The sequence below is a fragment of the Gopherus flavomarginatus genome, chromosome 9 (assembly GCF_025201925.1).
Source record: "Gopherus flavomarginatus isolate rGopFla2 chromosome 9, rGopFla2.mat.asm, whole genome shotgun sequence".
In the NCBI taxonomy this organism is placed as follows: Eukaryota; Metazoa; Chordata; order Testudines; family Testudinidae; genus Gopherus; species Gopherus flavomarginatus.
This window is the reverse complement of record NC_066625.1, coordinates 53,567,403-53,589,785: the sequence shown is the minus strand read 5'-3', so window position 1 is coordinate 53,589,785 and position 22,383 is coordinate 53,567,403. Positions and strand designations below refer to the sequence as shown.

General features: G+C 53.9%; 2 protein-coding genes across 5 annotated transcripts in view; both read left to right on the top strand.

The window, feature by feature from the left end:
* LOC127058562 (uncharacterized) overlaps positions 1-58 on the top strand; it is a 6,738-nt gene extending 6,680 nt beyond the window's left edge. Inside the window, exon 7 of the mRNA XM_050968707.1 lies at positions 8-58. Coding sequence (XP_050824664.1) covers positions 8-58 — 51 coding nt within the window. The remainder of the gene's footprint in view (positions 1-7) is intronic.
* A 177-nt stretch (positions 59-235) lies between these two features.
* On the top strand, positions 236-22,248 carry LOC127057756 (trichohyalin-like). Of its 4 annotated transcripts, none has more exons than XM_050966789.1 (17): positions 236-328; positions 1,131-1,201; positions 1,903-1,966; positions 2,946-3,089; positions 4,257-4,333; positions 4,724-4,886; positions 5,492-5,533; positions 6,986-7,165; positions 8,106-8,179; positions 10,531-10,615; positions 12,329-12,494; positions 13,097-13,173; positions 16,348-16,440; positions 16,894-17,004; positions 17,247-17,393; positions 19,173-19,233; positions 20,231-22,248. In XM_050966789.1, exons 1-17 carry the CDS (start codon positions 257-259, stop codon positions 20,833-20,835), a joined length of 2,232 nt encoding a protein of 743 aa, XP_050822746.1. In that variant the 5' UTR covers positions 236-256; the 3' UTR covers positions 20,836-22,248. The 4 variants fall into 4 exon arrangements, with proteins under 4 accessions (XP_050822746.1, XP_050822747.1, XP_050822745.1 ...); XM_050966790.1 differs by having other exon boundaries at positions 4,254-4,333; positions 7,034-7,165; XM_050966788.1 differs by having other exon boundaries at positions 4,254-4,333.
* The last annotated feature ends 135 nt before the right edge of the window (positions 22,249-22,383 follow it).

Genomic DNA, 22,383 nt, shown 5'->3' with positions numbered 1-22,383 from the left:
CCCCAAGGCTCAGGACAATGGAGATTTGGGCCCCTGCAAGCCACTGAATCCAGGCTGAGTCAGGGCTCTGAGAGGGGAGCCATGGTGCTCTTGGTGGGACTTTCCAAAGCCCCTAAGTGACTTAGGAGCATACATCCCAGGCAAAGTCAATGGGATTTGTGCTCCTGAGTCCCATCAGGCGTTTTGAAAATCTCACCCCAGTGTAAATTTACACTCCCTTTTATCCCCTAGCCTGAAGGAAGAAAACAGAGACTTAATGAGACAGCTGAGGGAGCAGCAACAGGCCACCCAGCTGCTACAGCTACAGCAAGAGCTGACTACAAACACAGTAAGCAACAGAGAGATGTATGTGCCCTTTCCCTCCTCCGGGGAGAACTCCTAGATGCATTGGTTCGAAGGCCAGAAGGGATCATTCTGATCATCCAGTCTGACCCTCTGCATAGCCCAGCCCGGAGACTCTCACCTAATAGCCAGTTGTTCTGCTCCTCTCTCTCCCTCTCATCTCCCCCGTCCTGAACACAGTGTCCAATGGTACATCTGGGTGCCCACAGTGCTGCAGAGACACCAGCCAACCCCTGCCTCCTTTTTATTTTCATCTCCCTGATGTACGCTGCACACAGTGTCATATCTCACCGCTTGATCCAGGGATATAAGTCACAGCCATTAATCAGAACAGGCTGGAATGAGGAGCAGAGTTCTGGCTGAAGCCCTGGCACTTCCCGTTTCACACTCCCTCTTTAACATCTGACTCAGTCATAGCAAAACAGGTCAATGGCTGTTCAGGGCAGCTCCACAAGCCAGGGTTCAGCCTCAGCACCATTGTAGGAGATGAAAGAGGTCTTTGGTTAAATACAGGTTGCTGTTCTGGCCAGTTCCAAGCCTGGGGGCAGGTGGGTTCTGGGGAAGTGAATGATTGGTTGATAACAAAGATGGAACCAAGCAAAGGACATTATGGACACACTGTGATAGATCCTAGCTCTCCATGTGCCACCCACCCCCCAAACGCACAAAAGGAAGGCAGTTGCTGTGGGGTAGGTGGGTTCGTTAAGGTGGGGAAGGTGCCAAATTGGGAATAAGGGAAGCCAACAACTCAGGTTACTCGAAAAACGTCTTATATTTGTTCCTTCCAGTCTGTACTGGGATCAGGCTCAGAGAGGACTTCAGAACAAGAGGCCCTTTACAAAGAGATCCAGGAAACCCAGTGAGTTCTTGCGTCTCCTGTCATGCTACAGAACTACTAGATTGCCTGGCTGGGAAGTCACTGGCAGGTGACGAGAGGGAGATTTCTTGCTTGGAAGATAGTAGGGAACAGCTGTTCTTGTTAATTGAATGGTTCATCCATCATCCTGTTGGAGGCAGTTACAAGCCAGAACTTCCCTGTTGTATAAAACCATAGGAAGACTCTAACAGTGAGAGATCTTGGGTCCCTCAATGCTACCCACTAGGCCAGAAGTGTAGGGTGGTGGGCTGTCTAGCCAATGCAGGCATCTGTCTCTTCTCCAGGCTCCTGGAAACCTAATTTATTCCTGCTGATCACAGAGTTGCTGACTTTGGATCCTGGTGCTCACAGAGTTGACCAGACTTTCTGTTTAGGCTCCTGGGCCATGGTTTAGGACAGCCCTTATTAATTGGCACACAAGTAGCAATCTACCTCCAGCCCTAACATGTGAAATGCTGGCTGTCCTGAACCACTGAATTCAGCAGCAAAATTCCATTGGGTTACCATTGCCAAACCAAAAAGACTGGGGCTGAGATCCTGTTTAAGACACTGGAGATTTATTGGTTTACTTCTTGGCTTCATCCGTCCCTTTCTCAGATTGGCTTCCAGGGGGCCAAGCCCCACTGTGGAAATCTCTGGTCCTCTGAAATATAATTGGGTTCCCTGCATTTGTTTCTTGTTAGCGACAGGATAAAGAGGCTGGAGAATGAAAAAGCTGAGATGAAGTCCGAGATCAGGAAGCTGAAGGTAGGAGTGGCTTTGTTCCTATCTCCATATGCCCGATTTGTGGAAGGGATGCATGATGGTTTCAGTTACAGTCTTGGGAGCCTGGTGTAAATCTTTTCTGCTCCCTAGAAGCCCAGGGAAATATCTCCTGCTGGGATCCGGCTCCATTACAGGGATACATTACAATTAGGCCATGCATTCACGTGTCATTTCTACCCTCAGTCCATCTGGAGCACCCTCTCTTAGTGCTGGCTCTCATGATACACTGGCATGATGGAGACTTTCAGGTGACCCTTTAGTGCACTAGGTCCTCCCCTCCAGGAATGGCATCCTTGTGGATACTCAGGCTCCTGTATGCTCTGCAACACCTGCCCTTTAGGGGTCCCACTGTCATGTCTTAAGAGCAGATGGAGGTGGTGCTTTTGCTATGGCATGTAACCCCCTTGGCCTCCATCTTAGCTCCTCCCTCCTCTACTTTGACTTTCCTTTTCCAAAGGTATTTTGAGTGAGATTCCGCCTTGGGGTGGATTTCTCTACAGTCTGCCAGTCCCTAACCTACAGCAAAGTGTTTCCATTTATTATTAAGTTGGGGTGCCGAGGAGCCCCAGTCATGGCCCAGGACCTCATTGGGGTAGGCACTGTACAAACACAGAACCAAGAGATGGTCCTACCCCTCAAAAAGCTTATGACCTAAATAATCAGTGACTGAATTGTATGTGTAAACATCTGTATCATAATTCTGCTCCCCAGCCCTCAGAGCACATTGGCAGTGGGGAATGCGGTGGATACAAAAGGGGTAGTTCCTCCCTTGGCTCTGATCCCCCATCTATTCTTTTCCAGCCTTGAGATCTGCCGGGTGTGTTGTAACAATTGCCCGTTAGCCAGGGGCCAGCCATGCTGCTGTGATCCGCATGCACTGGTGTCCCACCAAGCATGGCTTTCAGGGAGGGTGGGCATCGGGAAGGTTTATACCCATCATGCTTTCTTTCCCTTCTGGCAGCTGGACGGCGCTTCCGTCCTGCGGATTGAACTGGACGCCTGTAAGCAGGAGCTGGAGCTGGAAAAGAGCCGCAGTCAGGCTCTGAATGGCAAAGTGCAGCTGCTGCAGTCTCGGCACTGGGACAATGCTACTCCACCACATGAAGTCGGTACCATTCTAGGTTTCTCCGGGGCAGGCCTGGGTGTTGTACCCACATCTGGGCCATGATCCCTATTGAGCTATTTTCTATTGCTTGGTGCTGCAACCTCCGTAATTCTCAAGTGACAGCACGGTGACTCCATAGCAATTTCATTGTACGTTTAAATACCCTGCATTTTAATTGTGCTCCTCAGCCCTTATAGCATCCAGCCCACATGGGGCTGATCCAGCTGTGTCTCTGAACTGGCCTGGAACCTTAGTATCCCATGACCATTGTTGCTTTTCCACCTGTTCTGTTCAGTGCTTGTACTGGAGCAGGGCAGAGTGTGTGCACATCTGTGCTTTGAATTTTGACTGAATTTTGGCCTACACTCTCTGCTTAGCTACCAGTCAGGTGATGGTAATAGGATTCAAACTCAGCCCTTACTGCTCTGACTACAGAAGCCTCTGTCTGTTGAGCTAAAGAGATAACGCTGTTCATTCAGCTGGTAGAAAGGACTGCTACAGCCATGCCAACTCATCCTTCCCTGGTAGAGGGCAATGGTACACGTGCTAGTATATCAGACCCTGTCTGGCTTAGGCCCCGATCCTGCAATAGACTCCATAGTCACAGACCTTCCTGCCTCTGCCTACTGCGTAGGCCTGTGGTAGCAGATCCTGATGCAAGATCAGGGCTTTAACCACTTCCTGGGCATGATCATCTGGTTTAGAAATGCCATGGAAATTGGACCCTGCAGTGTCCCTGTCCAGTCTAGCTCTAGCTGTGAGCTGCAGGTACCCTAAGAACACATCTAAAGTGTTAACAGATACTTAACAATAGTAGCCAAGAAGCCAGGGCTTGTGGCTAAAGCACAACCCCAACAGTCAGGACACCTGGGTTCTGTTCCTGCTCATTCACTGACTTGCTCTGTGACCGTGGGCAAGTCGCGGCACCTTTTTGTGCCTCAGTTTCCTTTCTGGTAAACTGAGGTTAATGATACTGACCAACCCCACTGGGGAACAGTGGGGCTTTGAGGTCACTGGCTGGGAGGTGATGTTGATGTGTTTCCGCTGCAGTGGGAGTCCAGATTCAGCCACCTCTTTGCAGAGGACAAGGTGTGAGCTGTGCACTAGGGAGCAACAGGTCTGAGCTGCTGTTGCCTCGGTGACATCTCTGTGTGTATTTTCCAGCAGATCAAGTTCCCAACAGCCTCCAATACCACAGCAACATCTGGCTTAGAGATGGATTGTCCTGTGTCCTCTCCAAGAAGGTGAGCACCACAGCATGGTTTGAGAGTCCATCAGTCCCATCCTACATGCTGCCTTGACATACCCATACTCACTATGCCACATATCCAGCAGCACATCTGACTGTCTTACCCACCCCATTCTCCAGGCAGCATGTTACCCATGGCCAGCCTTGCGGGATGACCATCCTGCAGCCTGAAAAGGGGAACAGGAAAAGGGAAAGCTGGAAGGAACGCGAACACGGATCAGACTTTTATCTGTGTGTGGGCTCTTAAAGTGATGATCGCAGCCCCTGGGGGAGTTGGAGGACACCCTAGACAATGCTGTAGAGCAGAATGAAGGTCCTTGCAGGGACTCTGCTGAAATGAGGACCATGTCCACTGATGGTGAATGGTGTCTGCTTTGTTTCTCAGTTCTCAGATTTCCAGTCCTCAAGGAGAGCCGTTGGCCCTGGAGAGCCCCCGGGGCTTGATGGCCTCAGGGGGCCTGTCTGAGGTGGAGAGACTGAAGCAGAAGCTCCAGAGGGAGACTGCATCCCGGCAGGAAAAGGAGGCACTGATCTGGACTCTGAGAGAGGTGCGGGCTGGATGTGTACTTTACAGCTGTTGTGTGTAGACACAGAGGAGGTGATGGAGGGGGAGGCTAGGAATCCCAGAGTGCTCTGCAGAGGACAGGATGGGTATCATGGAGTGTGATACCTTCTCTTTGGTCCCTTCCTGCTGATGAGTGCCTCCTAGGGAAGAGTCTCTGGGCTAGATTCTACTGTTATGCCAGGGTGAATTCACAGACAGTGGAGTTGCTCTGGGCTCATACTGGCTAATGGAGAGCACAGTTTGTTCCCATGCGGCTAAGGAACTTCTCCTAACTATGGGGTTCAGGGGCTTCTGCAGAGCCCAACGACAGGAAACTAGGAGTGAGACACTGGGCATATGATAGTTACACAAAGGAAATACAGAGATCCCCCACTGTGGAGATGTGCCAGGAGGGGTCCAGTCTCAGGGCATGGTGGGGATGAATATGTGCATCCCTGCAGGGGATGCCAAGAGATGAGGACATGTGAAAATGAACCACGCACCTTCCAGGAGAAGAAATTCCCTGCAGGCAGACCTGGGAACAGCATGAGGAGGGCGCCTAGGAAGAGAATGGGCAGGGAAGCTAAATCTCCTTTCTTTTACTGCTAACAATTAGAAGAACTGAAACTAAAGCAGCCAGGAGACATCAAGGTGAGAGGATCTACCTTGACGTCTTAACACTTAGAGTGACTTGGTACAAGGTACAACTGCAGCTGTGCCAGTGGTGTTCAGTAACTCATCTTGGCAGGTGTGGCCTGTGGGCTCTCAGAGCAGCCAGTTCTAGTGGCCTGATGCCCCAGCTGAATGAAGCACTTACGCATGTGCTTGAGTTAAAGCCTGCGGAATCGTGTAGATTTACACTGGCTGAGGATCTGGCCCTGGAGCATTTTGTCCTTGGTCTGTTGTTTTCCTTAGTTTGAAATAAACAAGCACTTTTTTTGCTCTGTGAGTTTGGCAGAAATGTGGTGCTCTGCTTGAGGCTCTTATCTGCTCCTCAATACTGTGGCCTCTGAGCACCTTGTCATCTTCAATATATTGCTCTTCCCAGCCCCTGTGTGGTAGGACAGTGCTGTTACCCCGTCGTACAGCTGGGCGCAGAGAGGCTGAGTGATGTGCCCAGGGTCACACCAGAAGGTCTATGCTAGAATAAGGAATTGATCCCAGCTTTTTCAAGTCCGAACCCCTGGGTGACCCTTCCTCTCCAATGGGGAAGAATGACAGGGTCCTGGGGAATGGAAGGTGTTAAAATAATGGAAAATATTATTAGATGAATATAGTCACTGTTAATCCAAGAATATGGTGACACTGGCCATAATAATCACACCCAGTGTAGAGCCTCCCTCTGGTTCCCAAACAAGCCAGGAAACATGCAGAAGGCTCGAGAGGGGGCTTAATCCTGGAACGAGCTGATTCCACTTCTCTCTGTCAGGAATTCGCTGCATTTCAAGGGTCTGAGTGTTATTCCATGTGGCACACAGCTTCTTTCCCACAAGAGTCCAGCGTTTAGGCCACCATTTTGGTTGAGCATTTTGGACTCTGACCTTCCAAGAGGCAGCATGCCAGCCCAGGAGATCTAATTGTACAATCAAGGCCAGTACATTTGGGCGGGTCTCAGACTCGGCCCTGGGAAATTTTGGGAGAGTTCCATGAGGGTCGAAGGTTTTGCTTGGACATGAATTCCATGACTGATCCATGCCTGGCATTGTGTCAGGACCCATGGACAGCTTGTGGGTGAGATACTTACCCCCACCTTCCACTGGCATCACTTCTCCTGGGAGTTGGCATGTAATGAGTATTGTTGAGAACGTAGGTGACCCATTGACAATACTCCATAGGCTCACGCTGGCTTTTGTGGACATCTGTAGCTAACACCTGAAGTTGGTTGCGTCCCACAGCCGGGGCTGGTGTAGGATCTGGTGTGCGGCAATATCTGCTGCGTGACTGTGGCTGGAACAACCTGTTGAGATCAGGGACTGCATCTGGTTTTATATTACATCCATTTCTAAAGTACCTATCACTGTCATATCTGGAATCTCTTTCATAAATGTGCTTGGAAATGGAATACCCCCCAATGGCATCTGACTGTCTGCTCCTCCTCCACAGCTTGTTGGCAGAGGGGTCCAATGCCAGTTTTTCTCTCTCATGCTTCAGGCCTCCCTGGAGGAAGTAGACACCGAGTTAGTGCTGGTCCGAGAAGAGCTGCAGAAGGTTTGGGACATGCTGAAAACCCGTGATACGGCACTGGAAGAACAACGGCTGAAGTTAGAATCGTCCAGGAGCCAGGTACCAGACTTGTATGAACGTCCTGCAGAGACACGCTGGGTTATTATACTATTATTTGCATTCCAGGAGCACTTAGGGGACCCAGCTGAGATCAAGGCCCTGTTGTGCTAGGCACTGTACAAACACAGAGGATATGTCTACACTGCAATCAGGAGGTGTGATTGCAGCATGCCTGAACTAGCTTGGATGGAGCCACTCACTAAAAATAGCAGTGTAGCCTTGGCAGTGATGGCACAGGCTGCCTTAGTCCTTAACTGATCAGGACTGTACACCGGCTGCAATTACACCTCCCAAATGTAGTGTAGACACAGCCAGAGTGAGAGACTTCTTCTGATCTAAAGAGCATCCAGTCAAAATAGACAAGCCAGACAAAGGAAGGAATGGGAAGGGAAGTGGCTTGCACATGGTCACTCCATTGACCAGCCTGGTCTCCTGAGTCCCAGGACAATTCCCTGTCCATGGAACCAGGCTGCCTCTCCCCTCAGATGGACTCATCTCAAAGTAGTGTGTGTTTCTGTGCTTGTACGTGTCCGTTGGTTGGATCAGCTGCCTTAATGGTTCCCCAGAGTTCACTGCACATGCCTGGCAGGTGGCTGGATTAGTCCCTGGCTGTTTGTGGAGATCTACCTCAACCCCAGTCTGAGCTGCCTACCCCTTTTTCTTGGACATTAGCAAATTAGATTCACCAGCAAAGAGCCCTACTCTGGTGTCAGGTAGGGGTGACTCCCTGGGGTAAGACTACAGCCCAGAACCAGCCATTGTAGTGCCTGTGAATAAGGAACACCAGCAGCGATACCACAGGGCTTGTCTGGGCTAGCTCCTCATCTGGGGTAACTCAAATAGCCCTTGCGTAAGGAGCTAGTAGACAGCAGGTGCGGCTGATGATGAAGTAGGTGACTTCACTGAGTAATGCTAACCTGCATCCTCTGTCTATTGCCAGTACACTGAATGCAGCTCAGAGAAGCTGAGACTGGAACAACTCGTCGCCTCTCTGGAGCACCAGCTGGCGGAGAGGTACGGAGTTAGCAGGGATTCAGTCCTAGGGCAGTACTGAGCTGTGGGTGCTCCATATGCCGTCCCCGCTAAAAAAAACCCAGGGGAAGCTGTGCTATCTCCTCTGCATGGCACAACTCCCCTGCCGTGTAACTTTAAAAGGTATGGGCCAGAATCATCCCTGGTGTGACTCCAGTGGAGCTGCAGTGGGAATGTGCCTGGCCCTGTCTGTGAATGGAACAGCCATGGCAGGCTTCCACCAAGACCTGCAATGTAATGAGGTGGTGAGTGCAAATCCAGATCTGTCCCCGCTAACGTGGCTCCAGGTAGACCAAAGCTCTGCTCCACTAGCCTTTGGGACATCCCTAGGAGACACACCGCCCCCATGTGGAAAGTGGAGATGCACGTGGGAAAGAAACGGTGTATTGCTTCTCAGGTGGGCATTTCTGTGCCTCTGCCTGGCTGCTGCAGTCACCTCATTTATAGCAGTGGCAGCAGAGGGGGCCCAATGCCAGGGATGGTGACGTACAGAGAGATCCAGGTCCAGCATTCCGGAAGAGGGGGGCAGTTTGGGTCGAGAGTTTTGGTTCAAACCCATCTCTAGCAAACTATTGTCTCTGCTGCGTCGAACCTCGCTCCGGCCACCAGAGAGAGGGATCGCGCTAGTTATTAAAGGGAAATGTTTCTCTTGGGCACGTGTCAGAAACTACCTAGATGCCGCAATGTGTGACAGCATTGCCTGCTCCAGAGTCAGCCCTGGGAATGCCAAGAACCAGGCGTGTGAGGCACTTCTGGCTCAGGAGGCAAGTTCTCTTTAGACCCACAAGCCAAAAGCTGGAGCTGAGCCACATCCCTAAGACGTTCACCAGCTGGGGTCAGCACATCCGGATCCCGAGCTGTCTCTAGTACAGTGATAACGTAGGTAGCTGCAGCGGAGTCATCTATCGGGGCGCAAGTGCCCATCCTGTGCCAGGAGGGTGGTTTATTAAAAACCTGGTTATAAAGCAAGCCCGCCCACCATGGTGTGAAGGCTGCCACAGGCAGGTTCTGGTAGGCTCCCCACATGGAAGCCCTGTGCTAGGAGAGCAACTGAGAGCCAGTGCTTAACTGCTGCACTAGGGTGGAGCTGGGCCCCAGATCTTCCAGAGCAGAAGAGATGGGAACTGGTGGGACCCTTTGGAACTAGATTGATAGGGCCCCTTTCAGCCAGAAGAGCCAGGCTGAGGGCTGGATGGTGGCCCCATGTTAGGAGTGGGATGGGCCAGGGGGAGCGGGAAGTAGGGTGACCAGATGTCCCAATTTTATAGGGACAGTACTGATCTTTGGAGCTTTTTCTTACATAGGCACCTATTACCCCCCACCCCCAATCCGATTTTTCACACTTGCTATCTGGTCACCCTAGGGGGAGGAGCAAACTAGGCCCTGCCCCTTTGGGAGAGGATAGCACCAGCCATGGCACTAGATCCTTGCACTGGCCTGGGTCATGTTGTGCAGTGGGGAAAGCTGTGGGAGAGGGGCAGGGATGGGCTTTCCCTGCAAGATGCCCCTCACAAAGTGTCATCCTGACTTTTCCATCAGGCTCCTCTCTCCACCCTTAGTGTGGGGAGGCTCCCTAGGGATCTGCTAAAGGCCCCTGTCTCTCTCTATTAGCTCCAGGATATTTCAGCTTTCTCTGTTCCTGGGAGAGCTGAACTGCCAGCACTTCTCTCTGCCGGAGACCCCCTCTAGCCTGGGTGGGGGGCCTCAGGCTGGACTAACTCACCGGCATAATCCCTGTAGGTTTCCAAGGGGAGCACCAGCTCCACCCTGTCTACCCACCCCTCTCCACATGCCCTGCCTGTGTTGAGGGACAGGGCAGGGATGCTGCTGCAGGAGTGGCTGATGATCTCCCGTTGCTCATAGGACCTGTGCATGGGGAGTCCTTCTGTGCACTGATCTCTGGGGCACAATCTGACCCCTCAAGCACAGAGTCTCGTGGTGTGCAGCCCCCCATGCAGCCTCTTCCTCCCTTGCTACCTACACCATAGTCTGGCCCTGCATGTGCATGGGCTCATGTTACCCACCTCTGTTTAACAGGGAGCAGGTTGGTTACTAGTGGGAGGAGCACCCCCCCCCTTATAGGATCTCAAGCTCCCTGCTTGGGGCTCCGCTCAATGCTCTTGAGCCATGAAGCCACATGGGACCATGTGGAGCTGTGACAAGAGCAGCGTGAGTTACATGCGACTGGAACCTCTCAAGACATGACAGACCCCCCCAGGTCCATGGTCACAGACTTTGCAGCATAAAAGATGGTGCAACAGTGGGTGGGGGGGGAGGGGGGAGGCTCTTCCAGCCAACAGCAGTTTCACTAAAGGAGGGACTTGTGTCCACAGAGAACAGGCCTTGAGGCACCTTCAACAAGCAAGTGAGATGGAAAAAAACAAATTGGAGATTCAAGCCTCTTCATTAGAGCTGAAGGTAATGCCTGAGAAAGCTGTGTGTCCCCTCCATGCAAAGGCACTCCAAGGAAAGGCTCATATGATTTTGTGTAGGGGTGTCACTAAATTCGCACTGTGATTGTAACACAGCTAGGGCAAAATCTTCCTTTCCAGCTCCATCTTACCCCATTCGCACAACAGCCTCACACTATGGCCAGGACTTTCCAGAGAACGCTGCGGCAGGTTGGATTTTTGGGTGCCTGGCCCCGACAAGTGGGGCCAGATTTCCAGAAGAATCCAGCAGCCAGTGTGCACCCAAGAACACATGGCCCTGATTCTGAACAGCACACTCGGGAAATCTGTTCAGAACCTCAATCCTCTGGAACATTGTGGCCATTGTGTGAAGCTCTTGGGACGGGGCTGGAGAGAACCTCTTGTGCTGGAGCCTATCCTTTGTGCAGCAGCACAGATGTGTCCTAGGCCTATGTCTCCTCTAGTCTGCCCCATCTCCATGACAGCCCTAGGCAAGTTAATCCAAATTGTCTAACTGCCCCAACACTCTCCAGCTGCTACTACTTGTTACATGGAGGGGGGAGGATACTGGGGCAGGTTGCGGATGGGAGAGGATACCCAGGCAGGCTGGGCAGCGGTTGTGGGGGAAGATTACCAGGGTGGGCTGGGAAGGGGGGAGGATACCCGGGCAAGCTGGAGAGTGGTTGGGGGGTGGGGGAAGGATACCTGGGAAGGCTGGGGAGTGGTTTGGGGAGTGGGGAGGATACCAGGACAGGCTGGGGAGTGGTTGGGGGGAAGGATACCCAGGCAGGCTAGGGAGTGGTTGGGGGGAAGAAGACCTGGGCAGGCTGGGGAGTGGTTGGGGAGGGGAGGGGGGAAGGATACCTGAGCAGGCTGGGGAGTGGTTGGGGGTGGGGGAAGGATACCTGGGCAGGCTGGGGAGTGGTTGGTGGGGGGGAGGGAGGAAGGATACCCGAGCAGGCTGGGAAGTGGTTGCGGGGGAGGGCGGGAGGGATACTGGAGCAGGCTGGGGAGTGGTTGGGGGGGAAGGATACCCAGGCAGGCTGGGGAGTGGTTGGGGGTGGGGAGGGGAAGGATACCAGGATGGGCTGGGGAGTGGTTAGTAGTGTGACACAAGAGAGCTAATTAGCACTGACGGTGGGTATGAATCTCTCTGCACTCGCCATCCCTTCCCAACATCTAGTAGGCTGGAATGAATCACCGCCGATGAAGAGCGACGATGATGTGGGATGTTATCGCAGGGGGGCTGGATGGCTCAGGAGACTGAGGCTGAGCTGTGGAGCCACCGGTTGAAATCCAGCCCCTCTCCTTGGGCTCTTAAAGCTGGTGGCGGGTTGGCAGTCCCCATGAAAGGAGATTGGGGTTTTGGCCTGGTTCCTAGGGGATGGAGGTGTCTGCATTTAAAACCCCACCCCCACTGCTAGCACAGAGGACAAGGATCAAATGGGCCACGGAGACTGAACTCTCCACTCCTCCTTGTGGGGCTCCAACTAGGTCACGACAGAGGCACATTTGCAGGGTGGTGGAGGAAAGCTGGTGTGGCTGCTGCTTCTGCGGTACTTACGGACAGAGGGCATCGCTCTCCTGTTCCAGTAGGCTACACTCGCCCTTATGCCAGAAGCTCTGTCCCACCGAGTCTGTAGCTGTCTCAGTGACTGACCCATGCAGAGGTCACACTTTTAAATGCTCCTGTCTGACCTCCCCTTTTCATCCTGACTAGCTGGCAGAAGTGGAGGTCCTGAGAGACGACGCCCAGCGACGCAACCAGGCATCAGGCCCCCTAGAGGTACAGAACTGGGGCCCCAGGCAGGGCCATGCCAGCCACTCCCAAGGGAAGTGCTCCCGGTGCGATGCTTTTCTGGCGCAGCTGAACAAGATGATTCAAAGTAAGGGCTCCTCCCTGTAAGTGAAAGCTGCTCTGACACCTGTGGGGTTAGGAGGCTCAGTTCATCAGCTTTTGCAGAGGACTTGGAGATCCCTGATGGCAGGTGCTGGAGAATCACTAACCAGACTCTCAGTTCCTTCTTACACAAGTGTGGTGACGGTCATCTGCCGGTCCATTCTTTCTCCCTTCCCGAATGGTCACCCTGCACCTAATGTCCTCTGCTGGTTTGACTTGCTCAGCTGCTCTCTGCAGGGGCAGTGGTGGTGCCTTGGTCGCTCCTGTTCTCTCCCTTTGGCACAACAGTTCAGTTTCCAGAGGACTCAGATACTTTGACTGAAGTCTTGGGCTTAATCTAGGGGGAGCTGGGTGAAGTTCTCTGGCCTGGCACATGCAGGAGGTCAGACCAGATGATCTGATAGCCCCTCCTGGCTGTTAATTCTATTGCCACCCTGGACCTGAGCGTGATGCTTAACAGCAAGGCTCTTTTTTGCGGGGGTGGACAAGGCATTTGCTGCCCGGGGAGTGCTGGACTCAATGTTTGCAGCTGCTGCTATAACATTTTCCTCACCCCTGTCTCTCCTTCACTGCTTGATTTGGCTCCAGGCTGTACAAAGAAAGGGGCTGTGCTGCAGGAGGACCAGGCCTTGACCTACCTGTGTGAGCTGCAGGGGCTCCTCAAGGTGAGTGACAACAGAGGCCCTCTGTGGAACAGCACAGCTCATGCAGGGGTTTTAACATCCCCTGAAGGAATCCCAGTCCATTTCTGGGTCGGTTTCTGTCCTGGTTCTGCCGCCAAAGAGCTCCCACAGGGAATGCAACGTTGCTGGACGATGTCGCAGGGATGCGGAGAGCTGCTCTGTGTGCCGTCCCAGTTGTGACCCTCAAACCTGCACCGTGTGTCTCACTGTAACAAGGTAGGGTGGTCAGGGGAATGTTCAACAACTTCAGTGCCCATCGGTGGCACCGTCTGGCCAGGGAGACCTCAGACATAGCCTTGCCTATGACTTTGTGTCCAGGCACCCAGCTGCTTCTTTAGTAATTTTAGTATGGTCGTGAGGTCCCATTGTGCTAGGCACTGTACAAAGACTAGAAAACAGTCCCTGCCCTGACGAGCTCACAAGCTAATTGCTCACTTCACTTTGCTTCTTCACTTCTTTTCCTGTTTACACAGGGGTGGAGGGCCCACAGTTCTCCTTCAGGTCCATGGCATTGGGGCATAGGTTTTGGAGTTCCAGCCCTTTTCTTTCCATCATATCGTGATTCTCCCACGCCCTTTCTTGCCATCCTCTTCCTCCCAGGCTTTCTTTGCTGTTCCCATTCCTATCACACGTCCAGCCCACCACAGCCGCGCACTCTCCAGCCTATCTATCACTCACAGGCCCAAATTCATCTTCCCCCTAATTCCTTCCATGTGCACACTGTCTACCCACCGCCTGCCTGCCATTCTCTTCAGTATATTATTTTCTACTGCCTGTATCTTCTTTTCTCCCATCTCCATAAGACCCACTGTTTCCAAACCAGAGAGCAGGCAGGGATAGACACACGCAGCATACACCTTGTCATGGTCACTTAGGGCAGGGGCTTGGGTGTCCCCACTCTGAGGTGCTCTACCGCACTGGACACTCCCCTGACCCACTGATCATTGCCTAGAGTTCAAAGCAAATACAATGTATTAAAGAGCAATCAATTTTTTAAAAAATAAGGAAAGAATGGGAAAGGTTAAAGGAAAACCTGTTACCCGGCACTGTGGCACGGGGACATCACAACCAGCCCTGGCTGGACTGTCAGGGCAGTTCACAGCTCATTCCTCACACGTCCCAGGCCCCTGCCCAGGCCCTGGCTGTACTGCAGGGATGCTGCAGGTCGGACACTTGCTCTGGCAGTGGCCACACGCCTTCAGGCTCTAGTTGGCAGGACCCTTCCCCCAAGTGTCACCCGCCACCCCCCATCGGGGTTACCAACCCCACCCCCCCACCAAGTCTGGCCAGCAGGGCCTCTTGACTGGGGGTGTCTCCCTGCACTGGACCCTCTGCCCAGGGTCCCCCTCGCTCTCCACAGCTGCTCACCGCATCCAGCTCCGGACTGCTCCAGCCCCAGCCCCAGCCCCAGCCCCACTCTGCCTCGGCACTGCTGCTGCTATGCACCCAGCAACCTGGGCTGCTCCTCTGGCCCCTCAGGCTCCTGCTCTCTCCTTAGCTCAGCCCCTCTGGCCAGGCAGCTCCAGCTCACACAGAGGATGGGACCCCCTAACTCCCTCATTGGCCTACCTGCCTTGTCAATCAGGCTGACCTGTAGCATTGGCTTCTCCCCATTGCCCCTGGGGATTGTCAGTCTCAGGCTCCTGATTTCTCATCAGCCCTTCCCCTTTCTAAAAAGCCCCACTAAGTTCCAGTGAGGGTCCAGCAGTCCCCTTACACTCACAGAACACAAGTTCTTTCTTCTGATTCAGCTTCTCTCCTAAAACATCAACCAACAGCCCTTCTTCCACCGTTCCTGCTTGCATAACTCCAGTTCCCTTTGTGTTTCCCCATGGGCTACAAACACAGATGCCCACTCTGCTACCGCATTTATCAAGCTAAAAGACAAGGCAGCCAAAGAGAAATAGACCCACTGTTGCCCTGTCTCCCATGAGGGGCTAGAGACCTCTCTCCCCTCTGGCTGGAGCAAATGCTGCAAATTAGCCTCCACACCCCCCTGAGTTGGTCAGAAACAGAGAGAAAAGTAGAGAATGAAGCAGAGAGACTGAGTAGTGGTTAGAGTACCAGCTTGGGCGAGACGGGTACAGTTCTGCCCTCTGCCTCAGTCTCCCTGTGGGACCGTGGGCAAGTCACTTAGGACCAGATTTCTGGAAGTATCTAGGTACCCAATACAGCTAGGTGCCCAGTGGGATTTTCAAAAACCTATTGGCATTGTTAGGTGCCTAAATACCTTTGAAAACCAGCCCTTAATTTCTCTAGTCCAGCCCTCCAAAGGGAGTTAGGTGCCTAAATACCTTTGAGGATCTGGCCCTTTGAGCCTCTGCTACCCATCTGTATAATGGGGTTGGTAGCTCTATGCTGCTCCCCGAGAGGTATGTGAGGATAATACACGAAGACTCAGGAGGCACTCAGCTCCTGTGGTGCGGGGAGCCATGGCAGTGCCTAAGAGAGCCAGATACAACAGCAAGACATACAAACACCATGGACTGCATCACTCGAGTGGCCCTAAATGTGGTAACAAAGCACCGCAGGGCGCATCCCCTTATCAGAATGTCGCTCAGTCAGGTTGCTGCTGGCCGCCTAGCAAAGCTGCACCCTCTTTGGGACACCCACTCCCCAGCCTCAGCCCGGGTCAGTCTTGCCTACTGCTTAGCCCATGAGGTATCCAGATGTAGCGATACTCCAAGCTTAAAGGCCTTTCTGGGCCTCAGGGTACAACATAGCTAATGCTACTCCTTTTCTTCTGCACTGTAGCTGGCTGGTCTGGTTGGTCTGTAACATCTTTGGGGCAGGGACTGGCTCTAGTACAGTGCCAGGCACAATGGAGCTCTGATTGCGCATGGGGCCTCTCAGCGGAACCATGATACAATAGTAGCTAAGTTAGTAACACCATGGTGATGGGACAGTTCTGAGACCTTCTGGGAGATCTAGAGAAATTGCCCTTTCCAGGAAGACATGGGATAAGCTCCGACCACACGTCCATTCAGAATCCCTGCACTGTAGATCGATAGTTCCACTTCCCCAGACAGTCTCCAAGGTGTCTTTTTTACCTCCTCCGCCCACTGGGGCAAGGAGATGGAACTGAAATAGAAGAGAGCGAGAGATCCGAGTCCATTCATGGCTCCACCCTGCCCACGTGGGTCTGTTTCTTTTCAGGGGCTGAGTCCGTGCACGGCCAGCCAAGTCACAAGGAGCCCCCAGGAAAAGAGCCAGACCCTGGAACAGCAGCATCAGTTGGTGACTGAGCAGGTAACAAACCATGCATTCAGCTTTGTCTCAGGCTGTCTGCCTCATCATAGTTTTTATGCTTCTCTGAAGCGGGCAGGTGGACTCCAGGGACAGGGAGCCATCACAGGCAGGATTCTGCTGTCAGAGCAGCTGTGTGAGCGTGGGCTCTGGCATGTGGCTGCGTGAACATGTGGGCATGGAGGGGAGGTAGCCAAAAGCCCTGACTGAAGTTGCATGGGTATTTGAGATGACCGGGATGGATGGAGTGTCCCAGCTAGCTGGAGCAAGGCACAGGAAGGCAGGGGTAGCTACAAGCAGCTTGGGAAAGTGTGGGGGTATCCCAAGGACCCAGAATGGATGGAAAGTAGAACAGGCTTCCTAGTTACTGTACAGAGCCTCTTGCACCTGGGGATTTAGGCTGATGAGGTGAAGGCTGGTAGAGCCCCTGAAATTCACTCTCTGCTGCTCCAACAGCTCAAGGGCTTGTTCAGACAGAGGCAGCAGCTGCAGTCAGGGCACAGGAAGCTGTCAAGAGACCAGAAGGACGAGTGCTCAGTGGAGCAATGGGTGACGAACCCTCAAGTGGTAAGAACTGCCTGCCCCGTCCCCGCCCCACGTTAGTCCAGCTCCATGCAGCCCATCTTCACACCCAGGTGACTGCAGTAAGGCTGGTTCTGGTTTGTGGGTATTGGGACACAGGCAGCAACTGTGAATATGGGAGTCGGTTGACTCTGAAGGGCTGTCAGGTACGAGCCACGAACCCAACAGGTACTCCTGGTATCTGCCATGAACCCACTATCGTCTTTGTTCTCATGTGGTTTCTGCAGAATGCAAGAGGAGCCATCAAGCCACACGGGAAACCTCCACAGGAGCTAAAGGAAAAGCAGCAGCCTGTGCCAGGAGATCTGGGCTTCTCCGCCAGCACCGAAGAAGCGCAGAGCCTCAGGCTGCAACTGCAAGAGAAAACGGAAATGGTATGGGCCTGCCCTGCCCCAGGGAATGCCCCACAGCTCAAGGGCAAGCTCGGTACTGAGTGGGGAGCTGCAGAGGCAGGATCAAGCTCTGGGCCGGCTTTAGGCCGATTCAGCCGATTCCCCGGAATCGGGCCCCGCGCCTAAGAGGGCCCCGGGCCTTAAGCGCCTTTTAAACTTTTTTTACTTACCCCGGGGTCTTCCATGGCCCCGCTCCCCTGACCAAAGCGCCGGCGGGAGCGGGGCTGCCCCACAGCCCAGCTCTCCCAGCTGGAGCCCCGGCCTGAGCAGGGCAAGCCCCGTGACCCATGCTGGAGCCCTGGCCGGAGCGGGGCAAGCCGCGCTGCAACCCCGGCTGGAGCCCCGGCCAGAGCGGGGCAAGCCGCCCCGGCCGGAGCGCAAGACCTACCCTGCAGCCCCGCTCGAGCTCTGGGCCCTTTAAATAGCCCCCAAAGCCCTGGGATAGCGGGGGCTCCGGGGGCTATTTAAAGGGCCAGGGCTCCAGCTGCCTCTGCCACCCAGTCCTTTAAATAGCCACTGGAGCCCCTCCACCCCTATGTATTCTCCAGGGCTCCCGCGGCTATTTAAAAGGTCTCGGGGGGTAGAAGCAGGGGAGCCCCAGGCCCTTTGAATAACCCCCAGAGCCCTGGGATTGTGGGAGCCTTGGGGGCTATTTAAAGGGTGAGGGCTCCAGCTGCCTCTGCTGCACCCCCTGCCCTGCCCGCACCAGCCCTGCCCCCCCACCTGCAGCCAGCTCTGCACCCCGTGCCCACAGCCAGCCCCTGCCAAACCCCCTGCCCTGTCTCCAGCCAACCCCTGCCACACACCTCTGTGGCCCTGCCCAAAGCCAGCCAGCCCCACACGCAGCCCTGCCTGCACCAGCCCTGTACACCCTGCCCACCCTGCCCACACCCAGCCCCGCACCCCCTGCCCTGTCTCCAGCCAATCCCTGCTGCACCCCCTGCCTGAAGCCAGCTAGTTCCGAACTCCTCTGTCTCCAGCCCTCTCAACCCCTGCTGCATCCCCCTGCGGCCCTGCCTGAAGCCAGCCCACCCCACACACCTTTGTCTCCAGCCAGCCCTGCACCCCTTGCCCTGCCTGCAGCTAGACCCTACCTCTAGTCAGCCCCTGCCCTGCCTCCAACCGGCTTCATGTCCACTGCTGCCCTGCAGTTCCCAGGGCAGTAACCCTGCACACCTGCTTCAATGAGGGGGGCAGGGAGCAGCTGGGACCCACACATGTGCACACCCGCAGGGAGTGGCAGGGACCCACACATGTGAAATGGTGGTCATTAATAAGTAATCAACAGCATATATGATGCAATGTACATAATATATAATTGTATTATTTAGACAGTTATGGAAAGTAAATAATACATGGAAGAAATAAAAGGCTTTTTTTTTTTTTTTACACGTTTTTTTTTTTTTTTAGTCATCCCTGCCAGGGCCCCACCGAAAATGTTCAAATTGGGCCCCGCACTTCTTAAAGCCGGCCCTGATCAAGCTGGCCAGAGGCTGGGAATCAGTTTGAGCATCAGTGCAAACTCCTCCTCTGCCATCCACCATTATAGAAGGATCCCCAGGCTCATGTGCTGCCAGAGCTCATCATGCTCTGTGCATCCTACTTCACACCTTTATCCCTCTGCATCGGATTTTCTGACTGCCTCTTAAGGAATCTGCCATTTTCATGGCCTCCCATTAAAATATGTGCATGTGCAAGGGTTCATCCAGGCAATGTACCCGCCGCAGGGTTTCTAACTAAGCTGCTCTGTGTTGTTTCCAGATTTCCGCCATGGCCTCTGAGATCCAGGGACTGCAGCAAAAGAACGAACACCTGATGAAAGGTAGGATGGTGGCATTGCCATGGCACAGGCTGTTCTTAATGGTACCAGGCTGCTGCTTGCAGCTATACTGCAGGGCAGCGGGAATGGGGTGCGGGGCCAGCAGAGACCAAGGTAGGCTGCTCATTTAAAAAGTGAAAGCTCAAGGCCTTTCTGCAGTCTAGGGCCTGATCCTGGGAGATGCCGAGCGCTGTCAATCCCACCTGGTTCTAATGGGAATTGAGGTTGCTCAGGACCAGATCCTCAAAGATGTTTAAAGGCCTAACTCCCATTGAAATCCATGAGAGTTAGGAGCCTAAATATCTTTGAGGATCTGGGCCCCAACGCCTCCATGAAGAGGGACAGTCTCTCTCTAGATTGAGGCCTATCACCATGAGAATCACAATGAGAATCACCATGTCTCTGAACAATCCAACAATCCTCCATGTCTAGAATCCTGCGTCTAGTTTCTGGACGCATCAGAGGAAAGCAGGGCAGCCTTCAGGGTACACAACACACATGCAATATCATGCTGTGATGAGAAGGCATGTTTGAGCTGGGACATGAATAGCTTTTGATATATTTACCATGACGTACGTGACCCCAGCTGCTGTTATTTTATAGACTAGATTTCAGCATTTACCCAGCCCTTTGCCTTGGTAACATCCTGCCACAGTGAGTTCTGCAGCTTAACACATACTCTGCAATTTCAACCTTACCTTTGGCAGCTGTAACTGGTTTGCTTTATAATTCCATTGCGTTCCCCATTCCCTTTCCGGCTCTTTGATTGGAAAAGGTGATTGGGAGTCTCTGCTTTACCATTCATGGTTTTCCGTTGGGGGAACACAGTCCATCCTTGCGAGAACCCCACCCCATGACTTCAGCAGAATTGCAGCAGGAGTTAGTCCCAGTGATCTAGCACTCCTTGCTGAGGCTGTTGAAAGGAACTGCCACTGAGAGCTTTGCAGTGGAATTGATCATCAGCTGCCCAGTAACAATCTCCTTCTTCTTCTCTTAACAGCGAAACTGCGGTTTCAGCAGCAAATCCAGGACATCCGCAGCCTCCAGCAGCAGCGACAGGAAAGGAGCGACTCAGACCTGCTGGTTCCTAGGCTCTCCAGCCAGCAAGAGCTGGAGTTGGGCCTGAGCCAGCGGAGCGATGGCTCTGGACCTCTGACTGGCGGTGATCCCCATGCTTCCTCCCTCTGCCCCTCGCACAGCAGAGCGGCTCTGTACCTAGCCAAGCAGGTGGTGCTGCCCGAGGCAGGAGACGAGCTGCGTTGCTTCAGTTCTGAAAGCAGTGGCAGCCAGTCCCACAGGTCCCAGGCAGGGTCAGAACTGCCAGCGCCACCGCTGAGCAAGCTCCCTGCTGATTCTGTGACTGGGAAGCTGTCTCCCCCTTCCACACTGCCCCTCCCAGCCTCCACCTCAGCATCTGGCAAATCCTCCCCCGAGGCCCGCTCCTCCCCAGTGAGCCCCCGGAGTCAGCCTGGAAGCCAGGAGTCCTCATATACTCCCAAGGGGGCAGTGCTGCTCTCGCCGAGACCCTTCCGGGCACAACGACTGGGCTCTCCCTTTAAATTCAGAGTGAGCCCGGAACCCCCAGGGGAGAGCTGTGGCAGCTGAAGCACCCTGTCCGTTGAGGTCAGACTAGATGATCACAACGGGCCTCTTCTGGCCTTGGAATCTATGAATCCTGCATGGCTGGGTACATGTGGCTTTGAATGATCTGCTCTGTGCCCTCTCCTTGTCCTCTGAGCTGTTCGCCGTAGAGTCTGGCTGGTAAATGAATGAACATAGCATGTTCTCTTGGAACTGGCTGTTTCCCCCTGGCAGCGGGGAAAGGTGGTCTCCTGACCCCTTGGGTTGGAATTCAGATTGGGGGCATTACAGGGGAGGGGCTGTTCTTGCACTAGCTGGGCAACTAAGTCCAACAGTCCTCGATGCCTCGCCCTGCGCACCTGGGCCTCCTGGAGTTGGGAGCCACCAGTGTGGTCTGTGAGCAGCAAATGGTTTGATGTATGCTACAGGTTCTTCCCCTGCCCTCCTTGCCCGAGCATCTGAGCACCTGCCGCTCATGCATTAAGGGATTTGACTCACTTTTGCCACACATAGGTCTTGCTTTCGCTCGTCTTCTCCTCAGGGGGAGAACTGTGCAGTGAAGTGTTGGGAAACATACCCCCTGCTCTGTGTTTATATGGGGAAGGGACGGTCAGAGGGGTGCGCCTGGCACCTAGACCACAAGGTAGGGAGGATTGTGATGGTCCTTGGGTTCATCCCACAGTCTGAGGCTGGCCCCCAAGAGAGCTCTGCCTCCTGCATAGCCGAGCCGAGCTTTACCCTGAAGTTAGGAAGTGCCTTGGTGCCAGAGGAGCAGAGCCCAGCCAGGCCCCAGCCCAGAGCTTTAGGTGATCTTCTACATAGGCTGGGCCTCTTCTGTTCCCCCCGAGATAGAGAGCTGCTTCTCCTTCCCTGGAAGCTCAACCTCCTGAGGGAGAGAAGGCCTTAGATAGAGTACCTCAAGCTACACCAGCTGCACTGCTCAGCTGCTGCACTGAGGAACAGGTAGCAGAGCAGGCCCTCGTAGCTCTCTGCCTCCAGTTCCCTCGTCCCTAGCAGCCCTGCCTTCAGAGTCATCAGGCAGTGATCACCGGATGGGCCGACCTTTTGCACTGTAAGCCAGATCTCCCTTACTGCTCACCGCTGTGCTGCTGCAGCCCTTCCAAAGAGCTGGAAGAGTTGGTGGAGGGGGCAGGTGCCCCACTGGCAGTGTTTGGGTTTCCCAGGGAAGTGGGGTTCAGTGGTGGGCAGCTAAGGATTGTCAGCATAGTCACAGATGGATTTGATTTTTGTGAAGGCCTGATGCCCTCTGGAGCAGGCCTTGATCCTCTCCCCCAGCTCTCCGTGCTGCCCTGTGCTTGCTGTGAAAACCCCTTGGCATCGGGCACCGATCGCTATCCCCGCAGCTGATTTCTGGGGTGGGAGCGAATCCCCACTCTCACTATTCTGCTTTCTGTGTGGATAATGTGTCTGTCTTCCATAAAGGACTGGAATGTGCTCTGCTGCCTCAGACTGTTCTTCTGCTGCACCCCCAGGGACGGGAGGCTGGGCATCAAGGCTGGCTGGAAGATGGCCGAGAGGCTAATAGCAAGGGAGCCTTTCAGGCTGGAGTTC

Excerpts from the sequence above, each read along its gene's own strand:
- LOC127057756 (XM_050966788.1), top strand. The coding sequence starts at position 257 with ATGAGACAGCTGAGGGAGCAGCAACAGGCCACCCAGCTGCTACAGCTA. Across the intron at positions 16,441-16,893 it reads ATCAGTTGGTGACTGAGCAG|CTCAAGGGCTTGTTCAGACA; the intron begins GTAACAAACCAT and ends CTGCTCCAACAG. Across the intron at positions 17,005-17,246 it reads GGGTGACGAACCCTCAAGTG|AATGCAAGAGGAGCCATCAA; the intron begins GTAAGAACTGCC and ends TGGTTTCTGCAG.